Below are 22504 nucleotides of genomic sequence, written 5' to 3'. Positions count from 1 at the left end.
CGCGTCCATCTATCAGAGGATGTACAAGTATGCGGCGCAGTCAGTGTGCTCGCTGAACGCGGTGACTTTACTGTCAGCGTACCATGCGGAGATTTTGGAGGAGATGGGGCGACAATTAGATACAGGAGTGCCGAACCCAGCTCTCTGGGACGAGATATGTGTGGTAAACGACCTAATTCTCCGCTCTTCTCGTGGCGCGGTTCAGGGCTGTGGCCGTGTTATGGGCTTGGCCGTTTCAGGTGAGAGAGCGTTATGGCTGAACCTGTCTGGTTTAGGCGACGCTCAAAAAGCTGAGGTGATGGACGCTGCGTTCGACCCAACTAAGGGCCTTTTCGGACCAGCTCTCGAGAAAATGAGAGAAACCAGCACCCTCAGGAAACAGGAGGACGAGGCTTTTAACCTCTGTTTACCGCGCAAGCAAACACCGCGACCACCCTCTCAGCCAGCTCGGCAAGGTTTTGCAGCAGCCGCTGCGGCGAGAGGAAGGCAGACGGGAGCTAGGAGTGTGAGACCGCCTCCCAGCGGACAGCAAGTGGGCTATCGTCCGAGATCTGATGGCTCCGGACCCGGGGGGAAACATTCATTTGCGGCCGCGGCGGCGAGAAACCGCCCACCCCACCCCGAGGATCGGAAGAAGAAGCGTGCGACCTGACACGCGAATGTTCCCCGTCACTTCTCTCTCCGCCCGCAAAGAGAAAGAGGGGGTCCAGCCCTGTTGTTCTCAGTTCAGTAAGGGCTCCAGCTATAAGCAATCAAGTTCAAAACGTTCTCAAGTGTCACCAAGCACTTACACTGGGTTTTCAAACGCCCATCAGTTCAGGGGAATGTTTAATAAAAAATGCATTATCGCATCCAGGCCACAGGCTGAGGGCGACGTGCTCCCCCAACTCATTAAACACAATAAATGTTTCACTATCGCAGCCAGGCAGTCAGCCGAGGGCGATAGATTGCAAAAAAATCCAAACATTGAGATGTGTATCCCTAGCCTCTCCGCTGGAGGGAGCGCGCGCACCTCCAGAAGGGGTCAGCGCGGAGACGGTAATGACGTCATCAAAACGCGCCGGCGTTGGGGAAGTATACAGGGGACCTCTCTCGGCTCGCATACTCAGTTGGCGCGCATGCGCAGCTCATCCGTGGGTTGTAAACACGATTTCACGGGGATACAGGCTTCAATTTGCCATGAAACCACCCAGATTCAATGGTATAATAGCCTCAGCGGCCGAGGGAGAGTCAGCTCGCGTCCTGACGGCCGAGATAGACTGTCTTTTAGAAAAACGAGCCATCAGAGTAGTGCCAAAGGAAGTGAGCTGTCAGGGCTTTTATTCCCGTTACTTTGTGATCCCAAAGAAGGGGAGCATATCTCTGCGTCCAATTCTAGATCTCCGTGTGTTAAACAAGCACCTACGGAAATATTCATTCAAAATGTTGACACACAAGACACTTTGTCGATCCATCCGCCAGAACGACTGGTTTGTGACGATCGATCTGTCAGACGCGTATTTTCACATAGATATTTACCCGTCTCACAGGAAGTATCTCAGGTTTGCTTTTCGAGGCACTGCTTACGAATTTCAGACAATGCCCTTTGGTCTGTGTCTAGCACCAAGAGTATTCAGCAAATGTGTGGAAGCAGCACTTTTCCCATTGAGAAACAGGGGGATAAGAATACTGTCGTACATAGACGATTATCTGATTTGCGCCTCGTCGAAAGAGCAAGCAATCAAAGATGCAGATATGGTGTTACTGCATCTCAACAGCTTGGGATTCAGAATAAACATGGAAAAGAGCCGCTTAGAGCCAGCTCAGCACGCAGAATATCTGGGGCTCAGTATAAACTCCCTCTCTTATCGAGTCACTCTGACAGAGAGGAGGATCGCGTCATTCACTCAATGTCTCTCCCGTTTTCAGACGGGGAAAGTTGTCCCGTTCAGACTGTGCCTGCGAATGCTGGGCTTAATGGCTTCAGTGATATCTGTAGTACGACTGGGACTACTAATAATGAGAGACTTTCAGCGCTGGGTCGCGCATCTGCGTCTGTGTTCTCGGCGTCATCTCAACCGACAGGTGAGAGTGACGTATGCGTGCGTCAGAGCGCTCAGACGTTGGAAAAGCCCCGCGACCCTCAGATCGGGGATTCCCCTGGGGGCAGTGTCGTCGAGAGTCACTATGACGACGAACGCATCATTAAAGGGCTGGGGAGCGACTCTAATGGGCAGAACTGTGAACGGCGTTTGGCCCCCTCAGCTAATTCACAAACACATAAATTACTTGGAATTGTTGGCAGTGTTTCTAGCGCTGAAACATTTTCTGAGCTTCATCAGGGGTCAGCATGTTTTAGTGAAAACAGACAATTCCACAGTGGTTGCTTATATCAACCGACAGGGAGGCACACGCTCTCTTCAGCTGCACCAGCTGGCAAAAGAGCTGATTGTGTGGTGCGACATAAGTCTTTTATCCATCAGGGCAACCCATGTTCCAGGGATATTGAACAGGGGGGCAGACTTGTTGTCCAGAGGAAATCCCCTGTACGGAGAGTGGAAGCTTCATCCCCAGGTGGTGAAGCAGATATGGCAGAGATACGGCCAGGCGGTCGTAGATCTCTTCGCCTCGCAGGAAAACGCCCAATGTCCTCTGTACTTCTCTCTGGCAGACGGAAATGCACCATTGGGTGTGGATGCTTTAGCCCACCAATGGCCAAATGTCCTGCTGTATGCATTTCCCCCTCTGAGCCTGATTTCACCCACTCTGGCCAGGGTGAGGGAAATGGGATTGTCGCTGATACTGATAGCCCCACGTTGGCCTTCCAGACCTTGGGTGGCCGAGATTGTTCAACTACTGTCGGGTCAGCCGTGGCCCCTCCCTCCCCGGAGGGACCTCCTGTCACAAGCGGGGGGGGAAATCTACCATCCTCACCCAGACAGGATAGCTCTCTGGGCCTGGCCCGTGAAAGGTGGAATTTAAGTGCAGCAGGTCTGCCCCCATCGGTCATACACACTATACAGAGTGCAAGAGCCTCTTCCACTCGTTCACTGTATAGTAATAAGTGGCGAGTCTTTGATGAATGGTGTGGACGGATTCATATTGTCCCTTTTCAATGTTCAGTGAGGGACATTTTATGTTTCCTGCAGGATCTGCTAGATAAAGGGAAAGCTTTTTCTACAATAAAGGTATACTTAGCGGCTATATCTGCTTGTCATGTGGGTTTTGGTGACAAGACAGCAGGTCAGCACCCTTTAATAAGTCGATTTATGAAGGGGGCACGACGTAAGAGGCCAGGGGCCAGGCGAATGGTCCCATTGTGGGATTTGTCTACAGTCTTAGAGGCCCTTTCTCAACACCCTTTTGAGCCATTGGAAGCTATAGGGTTAAAGTTTCTCTCGCTCAAGACAGCACTACTGTTAGCGCTGGTGTCAGCTAAGAGGGTGAGTGACTTACAGGCACTGTCGGTCAGCCCATCTTGTCTGCAGTTTTCTGCAGGGTTTACAAGGGTTTCCTTTCGCCCTAACCCGGCGTTCGTACCTAAAGTAGTGGATTCGTCATATAGATGTCAAACTACAGATCTTGCAGCTTTTCACCCTCCTCCGTTCTCTTCTCCAGAGGAGGGGAGGTTGAATGCCTTGTGTCCTGTACGAGCACTTCGTGTGTACGTAGAAAGGACAGCAGGTTTCAGGAAAAATGACCAACTGTTCGTGTCATGGGCTACTCCTCACAAGGGGAAGCCATTGTCACGTCAGCGACTGTCCCACTGGATTGTAGAAGCTATTTCCTTAGCATATGCATGCAGAGGTTCCCAACCTCCCGAGGGCTTAAGGGCCCACTCAACTAGGGGCATGGCGACATCATGGGCCTTACTCAGAGGTGTTTCGGTCCAGGAGATCTGTGCTGCAGCAAGCTGGGCCACACCGCACACTTTTGTGCGATTTTATAGACTGAACGTGTCTGAGCCATCCTTAGCTCATGCAGTGTTAGGAGTCAGCAGGTCAAGTCCCATATGATTGGTATAGCGTATGTTGCAATCCGGGAGTGGTCTATATCTCCCATAGTGAAACACCGAGCGAAGTTAGAAAAAGAACGATGGGTTACTTAACGTAATCCCAGGTTCTTTGATAACAGAGTGAGGTGTTTCACCAACACTTCCCTCCTTGCATAGGAACGGGAAGAAATCTCTCTTAATGACTTCGTAGGGGTCGACCTGAGTAATATAGGTGGGGGCGGAGCCTGATCTCAGGTCGACCTGTCTGTCAAAGACAGACGTGGTGGCATAGGAGCTTCCGTAGTTGGTCACGCCCAAAGCGATTCCCATAGTGAAACACCTCACTCTGTTATCAAAGAACCTGGGATTACGTTAAGTAACCCATCGTTTTTCAAATATATTAATTATAATCATTTTTTTATTTTTTATGAGCAATTCCAGTTAAGCTCAGCTCATACAAATTTTGTTTGCAAGAAAACCTATTTAAAAAAAAATCCTTATCCAGTAATCACAAGCGACTGTAAAATATAATGTGAATTAATTGATTTGAATGGCTTTTTTTCGCTTCCTGTTACGTATAAAAGTGATGCCTGGTTCCTCACTTCCGTTTATAAGCACTATTCACTTTCCCGAATGAGCAACACAGAAATGTTCCTGTCTGTGCCCTTTTGTAAGAGTTTCTTCTGTTGACATTTTATTGTTTTTTGCTTCCTTCTTGTTCGTGATGCCATCTGACTGTAGGAAAAGGTAGGGGTGGAGGGGTGTTTAGTGCAGTGCAGTGACACCCAGTGGATTTGTCCTCCCAACTTGGTCCTGTATGATTATGTGTGGTGTTCCAGCTTGCTTGTTGTGACAAACCCGAATCATCTGTATTTGTCTGTTCCATATGGTGTGCTTTGACAAATTCATGTTCCAGTAATATGAACAGGTGAATGAGAATATTTCTGTCAACAGGTGTCCCAGCACACAGTCGTGTCTCCACCAAAATACAGCAGCTGCTCAACACGTTAAAGAGACCCAAGCGGCCTCCACTCTGCGAGTTCTTCCTGGATGACACCGAAGAGATTGTTGAAGGTAGGACGCTATTTTTGGTGCCATACTACATTTATTTGGATGTTTTCATAAAATGTGGAAAATGCTTTTATTTTGCTTTTTATAATTTTTTTTTTTATAAATTATAACCGAATATAATTTTTACAAGTTTTTGATTATCTTGGTCTCTAGCATGATACAACAATGATCCAAAGAGCATCTTAAGCCTAAGTGGAAGCAAGAACATTTTTACAAATAGTCACTTGATCAGAGTCCCAAATTTATCTTATTAGTGACCTAGAATTAGTCCCAGATTTTCAGTGGTGTCCCAGTCATTTGGACCTTACTGTTACTATGCTTTGTCTTCTCTACTTACAGTTCCCCAGCCAGATCCCAACACACCCAGGCCAGAGGGGCGACAGATCATTCCAGTAAAGGGGGAGCCACTGGGGGTGGTCAGTAACTGGCCTCCAGCTCTGCAGGCGGCACTGGCACGTTGGGGAGCCACACAGGCCAAGAGTCCAGCCATTACTGCTTTGGACATCACCGGCAAACCACTCTACACCCTTACTTATGGTAAGATGTTTGGACTGGCACATTAGTTTGGAAACATTTTTAATGGAATAGTTCACCAAAAATGAAAGCTTTTACTATTTACTCACCCTTCATGTCATTCAAAACCCATATGCTACTATATTTATTATTTGTCTGAGCTCGTGTCACCCCTTGATCTCTGTAGGCAAACTGTGGAGTCGCAGTCTGAAGTTGGCATACACGCTGTTAAACAAACTTGGCACCAAAAATGAACCAGTTCTGAAACCTGGAGATAGGGTAAGATTTCAACACAGTACTTGGTACACTGCGATCATATACTGCTCTCAGCTCAAGGCTTCGTCTTATTCTCCCTTTAGGTGGCGTTAGTTTATCCCAACAGTGACCCTGGGATGTTCTGGGTGGCCTTTTACGGGTGCCTTCTCGCCGAGGTCATTCCTGTCCCGATAGAGGTGCCTTTATCTCGGAAGGTATAAGAGAAGATTAAGTATTAACAACTCTTCAAACGTGATATCGATAAAAAATGAAGTGTTAACAGTTGTTTTCCTGATTTTCAGGATGCAGGAAGTCAGCAGATAGGCTTCTTATTGGGCAGCTGTGGTGTGGGTCTCGCTCTCACTAGTGAAGTGTGTCTAAAAGGACTTCCAAAGACCCAGAATGGAGAAATAATGCAATTTAAAGGTTAGCTCCCTGTTGCTTCTTCTCATTTTATCACCTTGCTTCATCAAATTCAATATGTTTTCTTTTGAAGCTGTAGAATGGAAGTCTAACCTGTTTTCTTACAGGATGGCCTCGGCTCAAATGGGTGGTCACTGATAGCAAGTATCTCACCAAACCCTCCAAGGACTGGCAGCCACACATTCCTACTGCAAACACTGACACTGCTTACATAGAGGTGAGTGCAGGCAGGAGAGCGCACATTTGTTTAGATGAGGAAGAATCCTTTCAGTCTGTCTAAATCTGTGATGTGTGTGTTTTCAGTACAAGGCCTCTAAGGAGGGTACAGTGATGGGAGTGGCTGTGTCGAAAATCTCCATGCTAACACACTGTCAGGCTCTAACGCAGGCCTGTAATTACTGTGAAGGTGAGTGCCACCGTACTGCTGTAAAACAAACGCACGTAATCCTGTTATTGCAGTTATTAAATGCTGAGCGGCTCTTGGCTCTAGAATTAAGTAGTGAGAGAAATGAATTTATAGCCAGTGCTTAGTCGTAGATTATTTCATTAGATTTATACTAATTATATTTTTCTGAATAGCAATTTGAAGTGGAGATTTGTGTAGATATTTGGTTTCTGTCTTTTTTTTTTCCATTTAATTCTTGAATCTTGACCTGCTGACTGGCTTATCTTAATTTTAGAATTTAAATTTGTATACTTTAAATTTAGGTCATTGCCAAGGCAATTACTTTATAATTTAAGTTTTTCATCTAATATTTATATTTTATTTTATTTCAGCTTTATTTCAGGTACCAGAAACTATTCTTAATAGTTTTAGTTAACAATAACAACAAATAATTTAATATATAATATAATATAATAACATGATGCTATTATATTAATGTTCTTTTTACAAAGCGAATTGTATTTTTCTGTTCTCTTTCTTAGGAGAAACACTGGTTAATGTCCTGGATTTCAAGAAAGACTCAGGCCTTTGGCATGGCGTTTTAACAGTGAGTATAACTGACTATTTACGTTTTGTGAGTTCTTTTTTTAGTTTTACAGACTTCCCACATGACTGACTCTGTTTTCTTACAGAGTGTCATGAACAGGATCCACATTATTTGTGTGTCATACTCTGTTATGAAGGCTTGTCCTCTGTCCTGGGTGCAGAGAGTTCATGTTCACAAAGGTAAAGACATCCTCAATATCTGTGCATCTAATTGTTTCAGCAGTCTGGCTGATGGTCAGTCATCTAGAAAGAAATCATGGCACATTATCAAAAGAGCAACAGTTCTGTGCTACAATACCTTTCATGTATATGTGTGTGCATAGCTCGTGTGGCCTTGGTGAAATGTAGAGATCTGCACTGGGCTATGATGGCTCACAGAGATCAGAAAGACACCAATCTGTCTTCCCTGCGCATGCTGATCGTAGCTGATGGAGCCAATCCTTGTGAGTAAACAAGCTGTAAGGAATAGCTTGAAGTGACTGTTTTTCTGTATTTCAGTGCAAATTAATGATCCATATTTCTGTCTTAGGGTCTGTCTCTTCATGTGATGCATTCCTGAACGTGTTTCAGTCTCATGGATTGAAACCTGAGATGATCTGTCCATGTGCTTCCTCTCCTGAGGCCATGACGGTGGCTATCCGCAGGTACCTGCATGTATCAAGAGGCATACACATCAACGTTATACACTTAATTGCCATAGATATGTTTTAAAGTTACTTTATGTGTTTAGGCCTGGCACTCAGGGCGCTCCGCTCCCTGCCAGGGCCATTCTGTCAATGGCAGGACTCAGTCACGGGGTGATTCGGGTCAACACAGAGGATAAGAACTCTGCCCTTACCGTGCAAGATGTAGGACATGTCATGCCTGGAGGTGAGACTCCATAACCATTTAAAAATTTCATTGTAGATCATGTATACATGACGTGAACTGTTGCCAAGTTTGAAACCAACTGCCAACTTGGAAACTACTAATGGGTATTGGCAACAAAATTAGCATGCAATACATTAAAAAACTGTATCAGATTTAAATCTTTTTAGTAGCATGCATGAAATGCAGTGTTTATGAATACAGTCCAAACCTCATTCATGCATCATTTTAAATTTGTCTGAATGCTCACTGCAATGATGTGGGAAAATGTTATATTATTTTATTATTACTTTTAATAAATATAAATGATTGTATAGTCTTAAATATACCCTTGATTTTTTTTTTTTTTATTCCCCATTTCAGTTAATTTAATTTTGGATTTAAATATTTAAAGATTTCAGTAAATGCATTCCATTAAAATAGCATTTCTGTTTTTTCTTTCTGAACCACAGCTCTGATGTGTATTGTGAAGCCTGATGGGCCGCCCATGCTCTGTAAGACCGATGAGATCGGAGAGATAGTTTTGAACTCCCATGCCGGAGGCACCATGTATTACGGCCTGCCCGGGGTGACCAAGAACTCTTTTGAGGTATGGATAAAATGCATAGGAAGAAATATTTCTACAATCAATACACAGAAAAAACACTCAAAACATTATCTCACTGACCTTATTGTCTGCAGGTGATTCCTATAAACTCAGGTGGTACCCCTATTGGAGATGTTCCCTTCATACGCACTGGACTGTTGGGCTTTGTGGGTCCGGTAAGTAAAAGTATAGTAGACTTTGTTGAATTTATAAAGCCTCTCTGCCATTCTGACCATTTGGGGCCAGTTGGATTACCTGTAGAACAAAGCCTATTTGCAGATTTGTGATGGGTTATCTGTCTTTTATTGAAAAACCTCTTCTCTGTGCCTTCAGGGAAGTTTAGTGTTTGTGGTTGGAAAGATAGAGGGTCTGCTTTCAGTCAGTGGGCGCAGACACAATGCAGACGACCTGGTGGCCACAGCGCTGGCGGTGGAGCCAGTCAAAACTGTCTACCGGGGGAGGTACGAATGCCACGAAACTCATTCCGATTACAGGTGAAAGTGTGTAGACTAATGTCATAGCGTGATGTGGTTCTTCTGAGACTGTGTCTCGTGTACGCAGAATTGCTGTGTTCTCCGTCACTGTTTTCTATGACGAGAGAATAGTGATTGTGGCAGAGCAGAGGCCTGATGCCAACGAAGAGGACAGTTTCCAGTGGATGAGTAGAGTCCTACAGGTACTGCACAAGTTACCCTCAATGACCTAGCTAAAATCTATTTAGTTTAGTCTTAAAGTAGGTCATTGAGATGAATAGGCCTGAGCTGACAGGCTAAATGTAATGAGGCAGAAAACAATTACAAATTTACAGTATACAATATTGCCATTTATAGATTTTGACTCTCTGTTTGACAGTAATCGGTGTCATGACTGTTTTCTGCATGCTTTCCCACAGGCTATAGACAGTATCCACCAGGTGGGCTTGTACTGTTTGGCCCTGGTCCCTGCTAACACATTACCCAAAACTCCTCTGGGTGGTATTCATTTGTCTGAGACCAAGCAGCACTTTCTGGAGGGATCTCTGCACTCTTGCAATGTTCTGATGTGCCCTCATACATGTGTGACCAACCTTCCGAAACCCAGACAAAAGCAACCAGGTACTCTCAATATGCACCTAAATCAAAACCTAAAGAACTGTCTCACTTTTTTGTTAATATGATGAGGGGAATAACTTTTAAGCATCAAGTTAACTGAGAAAAGTTTATAAGAACATCAGATTTTTAAACTGTTTCATCTATTATAGCCTGCACTTATGTTTACAGATTGTCCTTTAATATATATTTATCTTTTCTTTTTTTTTTAATCGATTAGTTTATTTTTTAATATAAACTTTTATTTATTTTTTTTTTCATTAAAAAAAAAATATATATTTATCATAATCTTTATTATTCATCTGTAAAGCACTTTAAATTACCATTATGTGTGAAATTTGCTTTAAAAATATACTGTGCTTTTTTCACAGTGGGAGTCGGTCCCGCCTCCATTATGGTGGGCAACCTTGTGGCAGGAAAGAGGATCGCACAGGCTAGTGGGAGAGATCTTAAACTCATTGATGAACAAGAGCAATCCAGAAAGGTTAGTCAGAGATTTCAGGACCACTGCTAAATAAATTCACTATAGAGCTAGATGTCCCAGGATATGATGATAGGCAATTTTATTAATCCCTCTTGTCTCTATAATAAAGTAATACAATCTGTAATTGTATCATAATACACAACTTTAACTCTATTATAATTATTTAGCAACATCAAGCCTCCAGTTTCTAAGTACCTCCAGACACCAACTTTCGATTTGGTTTAAATGATAGTGTCAATAACTCAACACAAATAGAGTTTAAAGAGAAAACTGGGGATCAAGAGATTGTCTTGTCTCCTCTAAGCTTGTGTTCTGGTCTTTCTTTTTCTCTTGTACTCGGGGCTGTAGCTCTGTGTGTGGCCCACTAACATGGTAAGACTGTATACCAGCAACGCTCTGCTATTTGTGTGCGCTGAGCTTCGATTCCCCTTTGCAATCAGCCATAAAAACAGCAACCTCATTAAAAACATGCATAAAGAATCAGATTTTTTTTAAGACATTTTGGTTTTACGTCAACAAAAAAAGCAAAATGGAGAAAAATCTCTTAATATCTCAGAATTGTGACTTTGTTTCTTTTAACTATGACTTTGTATATGTCACAATTCATATTTATATCTTATAATATATAAAATGTTAAAGTGCCTCTATTTTTTTTTCTACTCAGAGACAAAACATTATGTTTTGGAAACAGAAGGAATACACTTGCTCTTTTGCTGCATGGTGTGGTTATTATTGCCGCTACCTGCATGAGTCCTGCTATGAGTGTTTATTATATATATTATAAACCTTAGATCATTTTTTGTTTGCTGGCTTAGTAATGCTGTTTGCTGAAATAACGCTATGAGTTGATTTTTGTCTTCTGTAATCATATTCAAGGCTAAGATTTCTGTTATTGAGGTCTTTGCATGGATGGTAAGTTGAGGCCTGTCCTCTTCTGTTCTACAGCATCAGTTCCTGTCTGAAGCCCTGCAGTGGAGAGCACAGACTGATCCAGATCATGTGCTCTATATGCTGCTGAATGCAAAGGTGACACGCATACAACCCCCATAAAAAACTGATCATTTAGTCAAACCGTTTTGTACTGAAACTCTTCTTGCTTTGGTCTTCAGGGTGTAGCAGTGAGCACAGCAACGTGTTCTCAACTGCACAAGCGAGCAGAGAAGATCACTGCAGCTTTGCAGGAAAGAGGAGGAATTAACACTGGAGACAATGTAGTACTGCTCTATCCTCCCGGTAACGATGTCCATCTTGGCTTTCATAGTATATGTTAGGATGTGGTCACTCCAACGAAATTCCATTTAAATTCTGCAAACAAACATTAATAACATTGTTTGTTGGCCCAGGAAAATTCACCAAACATTTATAAATGTGAATATACAGCTAGAATTTAACACATTAATGCACAGACTTTTAATATGCATTTTTTTTTAGCAACTTTTTAATTTAAATATGCTAACTTTATTCTCTGGTAGGCATTGGTAGGTTTTATCTACCGGTCATTAAAATCACCAGGTGCATTTCTCAGCACCCTCAGCATGAATCATCCCAATGGAATGTTATGAAGAAATATGTTTTCTTTTTTCTACAGGCATAGACTTAATTGCCTCCTTTTATGGCTGTCTGTATGCTGGCTGCATCCCGGTCACCGTCAGGCCTCCTCATCCACAGAACCTTGCTGCCACTCTCCCCACAGTCCGAATGATCATAGATGTCAGTCTGTTTTGCATATGGCATCCATTTATGTTTTTATGAAGTCTAGCATGTTAATCTGGCAAATGTTGCCTTTTTTAGGTGAGCAAAGCAGTCTGCATCCTCACAACTCAGACCCTGATGAAGACATTGCGGTCTAAAGAAGCGGCGGCCAGTGTGAATGTGAAGACTTGGCCGAATATCATAGACACAGGTACAGAAATGAAATATATTCACATAGCTTTTATGACAACTGTCCCTGACTTGAATGATTTTGGGTGTGCAGATGATCTTCCCAGGAAACGGCCTTCACACATCTATAAACCTCCCACTGCGGAAATGCTGGCCTACCTGGACTTCAGTGTGTCCACCACAGGCATGCTGACCGGAGTTAAGGCAAGACTTATCTATTCATTTACAACGTACATTTACAGGTATGTAGGATCTTTGACTAGTTATATGCTAAACAACTTGTTTATCTGTTTCTTTTAGATATCTCACTCAGCGGTCAATGCTCTGTGTCGGTCCATCAAACTGCAGTGTGAGCTGTACTCGTCCAGACAAATTGCCATCTGCATGGACCCCTACTGTGGCTTTGGCTTTGTGCTGTGGTGTATGTCTAGGTAGTACACACAGTCAAACCTTTTAGATATGACCTAACCATGCGTAATGCAATAAATCAAATCTATAATCTGAGGTTAAGCTGAGACTGCACCTGGTTAGGACAGGATGCCATGCATGGAATTTCTAGAATAACCTCTGTAATTTGTATCTGTGTGTGTCTAGTGTTTATTCAGGTCATCAGTCAATCCTGATCCCTCCCATGGAGTTGGAGACGTCTCTGCCTCTGTGGCTGAGCACGCTTAGTCAGTATAAGATCAGAGACACCTTCTGTTCATACTCGGTCATGGAGCTGTGCACCAAGGGCCTTGGCACACAGACTGAAGCTCTGAAGGTGAGTCAACAGGATGTAGACTAACTACAGTTCAAAATATTGGGGTTGCTATGATTTGTTTTTGAACTAAGTTTCTAATGCTCATCAAGGCTGCATTTATTTGTTCAAAATACATGAAAAAACAAAATATTATTAATGTTTAAAATCAGTATTTACTATTTTAATATATTTTAAAATATTTATTTATGTGATGACAGCTGAATTTTCCGCAGTCATCAGTGTCGCATGATCCTTCAGAAAGCATTCTAAGCTGCTCAAAATACATTTTTTATTATTAAAGTTGAAAAAAAAATTCTGTAACCCGTGATTTCTCTGGATTCTTTGATTAGAAAGTTAGGGAAAAAATGCTGGTAGTAATGTAAATGTCTTTAAAATATAAAATCTAAAATTTTAAGATATAAAATCTGTTTCTTACCCCATATTTTGTGTACGGTAGTGTACGGTCACACACTCAGTCACATAAAAGTTCTCATTCATCTACATGTCATTCTGAACTTTTATGATTCCAGTGAAACACAAAAGGAATATTCTTGAGGAATATCCTGACCACTCTTTACAGCTCCAAAAAAAAAAAAAAAAACATAAAAGTGATCCAATCAACTTGTTTACTACATTCCAAGCCTTTTGAAACCATACAATAGGTTCAAGTACATGAAGAGACTCCTCTCTGGTTGGCATGTAAAACCAATGTCCGTTTTGTAGACCATGTTAGTTGTCAGATCGCATTTATTTAGAACCAAGAGAAAACATTACCGTCTACAGCCGCAAGAGGGCGCTCTGTGCTGCTCAGTGTAGACTACAGGAGAACTGAGCAGCATAGAGCGCCCTCTCGTGGCTATAGACGGTAATGTTTTCTCTTGTTTCATTTCTCTCAGTTCATGTCAAATTAATTTAGATAAATAAGTCTCAGGACCAGCCAAACTATGAAAAAAAAGTGCTACTTATAGTCCTGAAAATATGGTACTTCAATAGAACAACCAGTACATTATTAACCATCCTTATTTTGTATTCTTCTGAAGTCATACAGGTTTGGAATACCATGAGGTTAAGTAAATAACAGAATTTTTGGGTGACTAATCCTGCAATAGTGGGGAAAAATAGCTTTCAGAAAGGGATGTTCAAGATAAACAGTGTGGAAGTGTCTATAAAAGCTGACGAGAGATGTATGTGCAGGCGCGCGGCGTGAACCTCTCATGTGTAAGGAGCTGTGTCGTCATAGCCGAAGAGAGGCCTCGTCTGGCACTCACGCAGTCATTCTCCAAGCTCTTCAAAGACCTGGGCCTGTCTCCACGCGCAGTGAGCACAGCTTTCGGCGCCAGAGTCAACCTGGCCATCTGTCTACAGGTTGGGGCATTTCACGCTTGATGTATTGCATCAACAGTGTCATGATGCAAGAGCGGGGCCTTATTTTGATTTCTGTCTCCTTCCATCAGGGCACTGCTGGTCCAGACCCGTCCACTGTTTATGTAGACATGAAGTCCCTCCGGCATGACAGGTATGTGTGAGATGAACCCGGTGGCGACATAAAGACAGTCTGCTTACATGCTTGCAGTGTGACATTGTCCTGCTTTCTCTGTCATAGAGTGAGGCTGGTGGAGAAAGGAGCTCCTCAGAGTCTGCCGCTGATGGAGTCTGGGACTGTAAGGCCCTCCTACTTCTGTCCTACTTCACCTTACACTGTTATTAAAAGACATATCAGTCATCCCATATTGTTTTCTCTGCCTTACCTTAGATTCTTCCTGGAGTGAGAGTAATCATTGTGAACCCAGAGACGAGAGGACCATTAGGAGACTCTCATCTAGGCGAGGTGATCAAATGCTGTATTATTTGAGTAATAACGCAAAAACAACTTGTTTCAGTGATGTATCCACGGCTGTCCACGTCGGAGATCCCTCAATTTACTCTATTTGACGGCTAACATCTTCATGGCTTTCTTGCCTTGTTTTCCAGATCTGGGTGAGCAGTCCTCATAATGCCAGTGGTTATTATACCATCTATGGTGAGGAGAGCCTGCAGGCAGACCACTTCAACACACGGCTGAGCTTTGGAGACACTGAAACGCTCTGGGCCAGAACTGGATATCTGGGATTTGTCACGAGGACAGAGCTTCTGGATGCAAGAGGAGGTCCGTACTATATTACAGACTGATGATTATTGTGAAAGTATTATTTCAAAATGGATTGTTTAGACGCCGAATTTGGATTTGATAAACCACATTCGCAGCCTTCACTTGCTCTGCTAACATTTTACATTTGTATGAATTTAAATAATATTTTATCATTAACATTGTCTAATTATTTACATATGCTTTTTTAATAATCTAATATAACATTTTGAATGTTTTATTGGATTAAATTTTTTAGATCAAATAAAATAAATAAAAATATTTTTTTTTTTGTTAATTATACAGAAACATATTCACAACCAAATGTTTAAGTTTGCAGGGGATAAAAATGCACATATATGTTCAGATAGGGCTGTGCAAAAAATCAAATGTGATTTTCATGCGCATCTTGTCAGTAAAGGTGCTGCTGTGATTAGTAGTGTATCTCTAGCATGTGTGTTCAGATCAGGGTTGCCAGGTTTACACAACAAAGCCTGCCCAGTTACTTCTCAAAACTACCGTATTTTTCGGACTATAAGTCGCACCTAAGTATAAGTCGCATCAATCCAAAAATACATAATGATGAGGAAAAAAACATATATAAGTCGCATTTATTTAGAACCAAGAACCAAGAGAAAACATTACCGTCTACAGCCGCGAGAGGGGCGCTATATGTTTTCACTGTAGACTACTGTTCATGTCTAATTAATTTTGATAAATAAGTCGCACCTGACTATAAGTCGCAGGACCAGCCAAACTATGAAAAAAAGTGTGACTTATAGTCCGAAAAATACGGTAGTTCAGAACTAGCCCAATCGCGTTTCCAGGGTGTTTAAAATAAAAATTGCATCCAGGGGATAACATACACGTTTTTTGACAGGGTTGCCTTGGTAAAATTTTCATTTTAGGGGCTAAATATCACGCTATTGGGGTCGCTTCAACCCGCGGACATGAAACACAATGCGGACTTGGCAACACTGGTTCAGGTGGAGCGGCATTTACTACAGAGAGCCATATGTTCTGACAAGCTACACAAAATAACTTTCAAAATCGGCAATGAATTGCCTGCGATTTTGAAATCGATTTTGTGTATACTGTCAGTTAACTAAGGCTCTGTATAGTAAATCCCAACCAGTGTTGCCAAGTCTGTGGTTTGTTTTCATGTCCGCAGGTCGAAGAGACCCCTGTCCCAATAACGTGATAATTTAGCTCCTAAAATGTGAATTTTACCAAGGAAACGCTGCCAAAAAACGTGTATTTTATCGCCCGGATAGAAACACGATTGGGCAGGTTTTGTTTTGAAAACCTGGCAACCCTGATCTTTACTGACGAGATGTTAATGAAAATCGCATTTGATTTTTTGCACAGCCCTATGCTTAGACAATGTAACATACAGTATTGTACTGGTCCAATAGGACAAGAGACATTTTCTAATGCTCCTTTTTCTTCTTCTTTATCTTCCACATCAGATCCCCATGATGCCCTGTTTGTGGTGGGTTCACTCGATGAAACACTGGAGTTGCGAGGTTTGCGTTATCATCCCATTGACATTGAGACCTCAGTGTCTCGGGCGCACCGCAGCATCGCTGAGAGGTGAGATCCTCAAGAACACTGACACTCCTGTCTGAACATATCCATTTCTGATTACCACGCTAAACAAGCTTTGTTGTCACTGCACATTATACTTGTGTTTTTAAGTTCATGTCTCTTACTGGATCATATGCTTTATCTTACAGTGCCGTCTTTACATGGACCAACCTTCTGGTGGTTGTAGTGGAGCTCAGTGGATCTGAGCAGGAAGCTCTCGATTTGGTCCCCCTGGTCACTAATGTAGTTCTGAAAGAGCATCACCTCATAGTCGGCGTGGTGGTCATCGTGGACCCCGGCGTCATCCCTATCAACTCGCGAGGCGAGAAGCAACGCATGCACCTGCGCGACTCCTTCCTGGCCGACCAGCTGGACCCCATCTACGTGGCGTACAACATGTGAGCGTGGACTAACGTGCTTTAAGCTCACCCAAAAGAACCACTCACAACAAGCTATTCCTCTGTGCCGTCAGCACGCAACACGGAGGAAGAAGCTTGCTAGTCCTCTTTCTGCCCCTGCGCTGAGCCTTGTACATATTTTTATGTTCTTTTTAATGTGATTGTGGCCTGTTCGACCAATGGCGGTCCCCTGGCTCAAGCCATCCAACCTTCTCTGGACATCCAGGAGGGTGGTGCTCTTCTTTTAGAACATATTTCTGCCCTTTAAAACAGGTGAACCACATCTTCGCCACTTGCATTGACTTCAAAGTCCAACTTCTGGTGCCACTTCCGATTTGCCTTTTCCATAGAGCAGCGCTTGTGCTCTTGCAGTTAGACCCGAGGGACTAACACAAAGCTTTTCTGCGCACTTTATCTCTTCTCATGGCCGGAGAAGTGCCCTTCAGTTTTCATTCTGGAAGTGCTAACTTCGTTTTATGGATCAACAGTATCACCAGCAAAACAAACATATCTTCTTTTACTCAAAAACTGCTAGTCATTTTTATGGTTTTAAAATAAATGCACCACATTTTACCATTGCGTGAACAGGTTTTTTTTTTGTTTTTTTTTTACTCACATTGCCAACCGTAAGAATTGGAGTGAGGAGGGATTTGTGACATTGTCCTCACTCAAAGCAAAGCAATTTTAATACAATACATTCGTAATGTTATATCTATATGCATTAAACTTATATTGAGATTGACAGAAACGTTTGGAGATCAAGACAGTTCCATGCCTTATGAAACTTGTCTGTCTTTATTTTGATTTGAGGTGACTGGACAGGTGAAGAGATGGAAGGTGTCTGTACGTAGACTAGATATTGTAGTGTCTCACTGGTGTTACTGTGTAAACAAATGGACCCTGTTATCTGATCCTCCAAAAAACTTGACTGGTCTTTCATACTTGATAGCAGTTCTTAGCAGCGGTGACTGAAGTCATGATGCGGAAACAATAAAAATCTTTTTACACATTACAGCTGTCACACAAAATTGATTGTTTTCATTGTTTCTCATAAGCCCCGTTCCCACCGACACACTGGGGTCGCCGAGTGAACAAGTCTTTTCGTATTTTCAGTGTTTTGGATGTGTATATGTGTGTGAGAGAGTGAGCAAAAAGAGAAAGAGAGAAAGCAAAAAGGGTGTTTTAACCGACATATGGAAAAAGAGAATGTGAGCTAAGAGAGGAAATATGTTTTCTATCTTAATAAAATTACAGTAACATTTATTAGCACCGAACGTTTATTTCAAAATGGCCTTAGATATCAAAATTTTCTTTCTTCCTGCAGATTGTTTACATGTGAAATTCTGTGCAGCTCTTTTCTTTAACAATGCAAACATTCTCATAACTGTTCTTTTTTTGTATTTTTAATTCAGTTCTTAATTGTCAAAATATTGAGTGTGTTGGTGCAAAATTTATAACGTTTTATGTTAAATAAATTTATTGTTGTCATCACTGAATCTTTTACTGTCTTTATTACAGTAACTTTATGTAAGCATTGTGCAAATAACAAGCCGGAGAAGATTTAGTGCTCTTCCACACTGAAACAGCATCCAATTCTGTAAGGAAGTGGCTGTCTGGTTCATTAAAATGTAACCTATGTGCTGTGCTGAAAAATCCTTATTCACAAGTTGTTTGAAGTTAATGTAAAGAAAATAAATCGATAAAAAGAATGAATCAAAGATTTAGTGATAATATAGGATCAGTAAAGAGGGTTAGCAAAACTACATCAAAATAAATACTGAATAAAATTTATTTGAGCTGTTTTTAGCTTCTGAAATGACCATTATGGAGTACAGGCAATCTTACTGAAGGTATAAATACAAGGGCATATTAAGAAATTACATTTATGACCTCAGATAATCCACAAAATCTTTTTCAGGAATAATCTCTTATTCACATAACATCTCATGAATTCAGGAATCATCAAATAAAACCATCAGGATTCAAGCTTCAGGCTAAATTCAGATCTGTCCACCAGAGGTCACCTTATCTTCTGATTCTTTCTTCATCACTGTAGTTCTTCTGTCAATACAATCATGACACAAGCACACTCTACTGTCTATTTGAATTTGGCCTACTGTATGTACAAAATACCATTATGTACTACTGTAAATCATATTTAATCTGAGGTGATATTCATTTCACGCTCAATCCAATAATAGTGGCTGTAGACTTTCAAATAAACATTTGGTCGGTTGGGATTTTCACAAGAAGTGGCCTTCACTCGAATCCCAATCAAAAAGTAGCGCTCCTCAATTTTGATATAGCAGTTCAGCGGTCCACCAAGATTTGTCTGTATGTTATGGCATAAACATACATGCACAATATATTATTATAATTATAAATACATATATCAAATGATATAACAATTATAAATAGTTCAGATAAGTGGCTTAACTCACTCCAAAAATAAACTATTTTGTCTAAATGAAAAAATAAAATAAAAAACTGAGATCAACCATTTTAAATGCTACAAGTGAACTTTGGCATGATCCACAGTATTAAAAATGGATATTTATATATGCTATACCATTCAAATGTAGAATGTGGTTGTAGAAGAGGTTGAATGTCTTTAACTACTTTATAAAGTTCATAAAGTTAAAGGATTAAGAAGTGTATTAAAACATACCTCACATCCGTTAACACCCCCACCGAATTCACCAACACAGAGCATGTCTGCTGGCACTGTGTAGTTCCAATACTCGGGCTTATTGCACAAGGAGCGTGACATTATATCCACCTTTGCCTCTTGCAGTACCCCAATATCATCTGATAAATGTAAAAAATAAATTATATATATATAATACAAACATCTTCAGTAGGCTATTGCAGATAGCTGAAGTGTCAACTCACCAGCAGGTTGAGCGTTGTATCCTGTGATGTGACACGATTCATATCTGAGATCGGCAGTGCCTTCATCAGGCACACAGATGGGATGGACAAACTCATTAAGCGTAAAAGGGGTCGTCATTTCTAGAAGAGCAATATTGTACCGCAAAGTGACAGGATTGAATCGTTTGTGTTTAATAATCCTGGCGATTTCTGATTGCTGTGTGGACTTAGTATCAACATCCAATCTATTGCTTCCTGCTCGGATCAAAAATCGGCTATGGGAGGAAATGCAACAACATTATCAGAGGCCATATGCAGATATATATGCTAGCTGTTTAGGATTAAAGTGTAAATATTGCCTTTGTTGCTCCTCATTTACACATGAGGCTGCTGTCATTATCCAGTATCGGTGGACGATAGCTCCACCGCAGACCTGAATGAACGGGGCAGATGAATTTGACTGGTACTGTACAGACACCTGCCACGGCCACACGCTCACTTTGACGGTCTCGCCTCCGATCATCCGTTTATCTCGATGTGCAACCACTCTTTCAGGCCTTTGTCCGCACACATAATCTAAGAGATTGGTAAAAAAAAAACAAAAAACAAATTCGCTTAAAGTAGTGCACTCTCATCTCATTGTTTAAAAATTTAAAGTTGAAACTCACGCTCTTTGGGCGGAGTACCCATCGCGGCAAAATAAAAAATTACCCCCCACCCCAAAGCACCCATAAAAATGAGAAATTTCATGCTAGGGCTCATCACGGACACGTTTAGTTAATTTAAAGGAAGAGGGTGCTTGACTGACAAATAACGGTCAACTTTTGAATTCTATGACGTAATTTTGTGATAGTAGTGTAATGTAGCTCAGTTCCGTCCCTCTGGGAACCGAATCAGAGATCCGAAAGCTTTTTTTTTTTTCTTCATAAACGGATTTTTATTTTTATAAAAAACGTAAAACGATCACCAAATTAATATGAGCCGAATTAAAACTCCCATAAACATTAAAGGTCCCGTTTTTCGTGCCTTTTGAAGCTTTGATTGTGTTTACTATGTGCAATATATAACGTGTTCATGTTTCGCGTGTAAAAGAACAGTTTTTTATCACACAATTCCCCTATCTTTATACCCCTGTTTTCAATGTCATAAAAACGGGCTGATGACTTCATTGTTCTATAAAGTCCCTCCTTCAGAAATACATAACGAGTTCTGATTGGGCCAGCGGTTCCTGTGTTGGGATTCGATACCAGCTGAGCGTGTGCTGCCCTCCTGGAAACCATTGACAGTAAAAGAAATGGACACAGCGACCCCATTGGAACTCAACTGAAGCCCATTTTGAGCGCTTTTTAGCACTTCCGTTTCTGACGTGCAGACTCAAACGAAGCTTGACGACGTCAGCAACCTGTCTGACAGATGTGAATCTTCTAAGTGGCTGTGCGTGCAAACTGCCATCCTTAATCTTGCAGAGACGGCGAGCTTGAGCGGGGAGTTCTTTGGCGTGAGTGAGCAGGAGTAAGTATTCTGATTAATTATTTTGTATAGTATTTTAAAATGTAACGCCAGTACGCCATATTAAGTTAATTGCCTGCGAGCTTCTCCTCCTGTCTGTACGGTAATGCGACAGAGAGACGAGTGGTTATGACGCAATCGTTAGCCTATTTTTTACAAAAACTGTTTATACGGGGCCATAATGTAACGTAGAAGGTAATGGAGCCCTTTATACATTGTCGTGTATCTTTAGAAATAAATAATGGACAAACGGAGTCTTTAAACGCCTCAGATGTAAAGTTATTCGCTGTCAAAGTGACGCCAAAATGAATTGGAGTCAATGGGAATGCTAACGCAAGTGAAGTTCTGCTAAAAGATGGCAGTCCCCACCCGACTTCAACTTCCGGTCGAGTTCCTTGCCCCCTGCTGGAAACGCAATTGGGCTAGATTTGAGAAGCTAGTGATCAGGATTTGTTTTGAAAACCTGGCAATCCTAATCTGAACGCACATGCTGGAGATGTACTTCTAATCACAGGAGCGATTTTAGATGCGCATGAAAATCGCATTCGATTTTTTTTGCACAGCCCTAACATCTAGTTAACAAAGCTAAACAGCGTTGCCCTTTGCGTAATAAGTTACAGAAACTGTTAAACGCACCAACTTAAATAATAAAATACACTTACCGGTTGTGGTTCATAAACAGCGCCTTCTCCAGACAAAGAGGGAACTGCTCCATCTTTCAAAAATAATCTTTGTGCGAATCTGGCATTAAACTGATTGAGATTGAGGAAGCTGCCCTCAGCTAAATGTGCTGCACATAGTTTTACATGTGGATTATAATTTTCGGGAACCGAGTTAAACATAAATTGTAACCATTGATCTCTAAGTACAATGTCCCTGGCAAGCCCAAACAAAGGTGATTGGACTCCGAGATGAAAATAACAGCGTTTTGACGACACGGCGACAAACACAAACGCAACACTTCCTCTTCTCTGTTGGAGCACAACAAGACCACGCCCCCGTTTTTGTGTATTCATGGTTAGTCAAAAAACTGTTTTAGTGATGTCATTACTGCAGGAACTAGAGGGATGTAGTCCAAACGGGTCGTTCGTTGTAGGCAAATTCTGTTAAATAAAATATCTCGCTTGTCATTGAACTTTG

The 22504-nt window shown here is 41.7% G+C and overlaps 1 protein-coding gene across 2 annotated transcripts in view; it reads left to right on the top strand.

The window, feature by feature from the left end:
- Positions 1-18480, top strand: part of LOC128011258 (disco-interacting protein 2 homolog B-A) — a 52320-nt gene extending 33840 nt beyond the window's left edge. Inside the window, exons 7-39 of one of the 2 annotated variants that reach the window (XM_052593452.1) lie at positions 4928-5047; positions 5384-5581; positions 5745-5836; positions 5917-6027; positions 6115-6238; positions 6343-6452; positions 6539-6641; positions 7163-7227; positions 7313-7406; positions 7550-7669; positions 7756-7870; positions 7957-8096; positions 8546-8682; positions 8775-8855; positions 9013-9140; positions 9241-9355; positions 9572-9773; positions 10139-10251; positions 10600-10623; positions 11197-11277; positions 11361-11484; positions 11840-11961; positions 12043-12154; positions 12227-12336; positions 12433-12563; positions 12727-12895; positions 14069-14239; positions 14329-14390; positions 14478-14535; positions 14628-14702; positions 14846-15020; positions 16469-16592; positions 16736-18480. In XM_052593452.1, the coding sequence (XP_052449412.1) occupies positions 4928-5047; positions 5384-5581; positions 5745-5836; positions 5917-6027; positions 6115-6238; positions 6343-6452; positions 6539-6641; positions 7163-7227; positions 7313-7406; positions 7550-7669; positions 7756-7870; positions 7957-8096; positions 8546-8682; positions 8775-8855; positions 9013-9140; positions 9241-9355; positions 9572-9773; positions 10139-10251; positions 10600-10623; positions 11197-11277; positions 11361-11484; positions 11840-11961; positions 12043-12154; positions 12227-12336; positions 12433-12563; positions 12727-12895; positions 14069-14239; positions 14329-14390; positions 14478-14535; positions 14628-14702; positions 14846-15020; positions 16469-16592; positions 16736-16988 (3959 nt within the window). In that variant the 3' untranslated portion in view covers positions 16989-18480. The remainder of the gene's footprint in view (positions 1-4927; positions 5048-5383; positions 5582-5744; positions 5837-5916; positions 6028-6114; positions 6239-6342; positions 6453-6538; positions 6642-7162; positions 7228-7312; positions 7407-7549; positions 7670-7755; positions 7871-7956; positions 8097-8545; positions 8683-8774; positions 8856-9012; positions 9141-9240; positions 9356-9571; positions 9774-10138; positions 10252-10599; positions 10624-11196; positions 11278-11360; positions 11485-11839; positions 11962-12042; positions 12155-12226; positions 12337-12432; positions 12564-12726; positions 12896-14068; positions 14240-14328; positions 14391-14477; positions 14536-14627; positions 14703-14845; positions 15021-16468; positions 16593-16735) is intronic. The other variant, XM_052593453.1, reaches the window with a different exon arrangement.
- Positions 18481-22504: the final 4024 nt, after the last annotated feature.

Source organism: Carassius gibelio, chromosome B23, assembly GCF_023724105.1.
Source record: "Carassius gibelio isolate Cgi1373 ecotype wild population from Czech Republic chromosome B23, carGib1.2-hapl.c, whole genome shotgun sequence".
NCBI classification, from domain to species: Eukaryota; Metazoa; Chordata; class Actinopteri; order Cypriniformes; family Cyprinidae; genus Carassius; species Carassius gibelio.
This window is presented reverse-complemented; position numbering and strand designations above follow the sequence as displayed.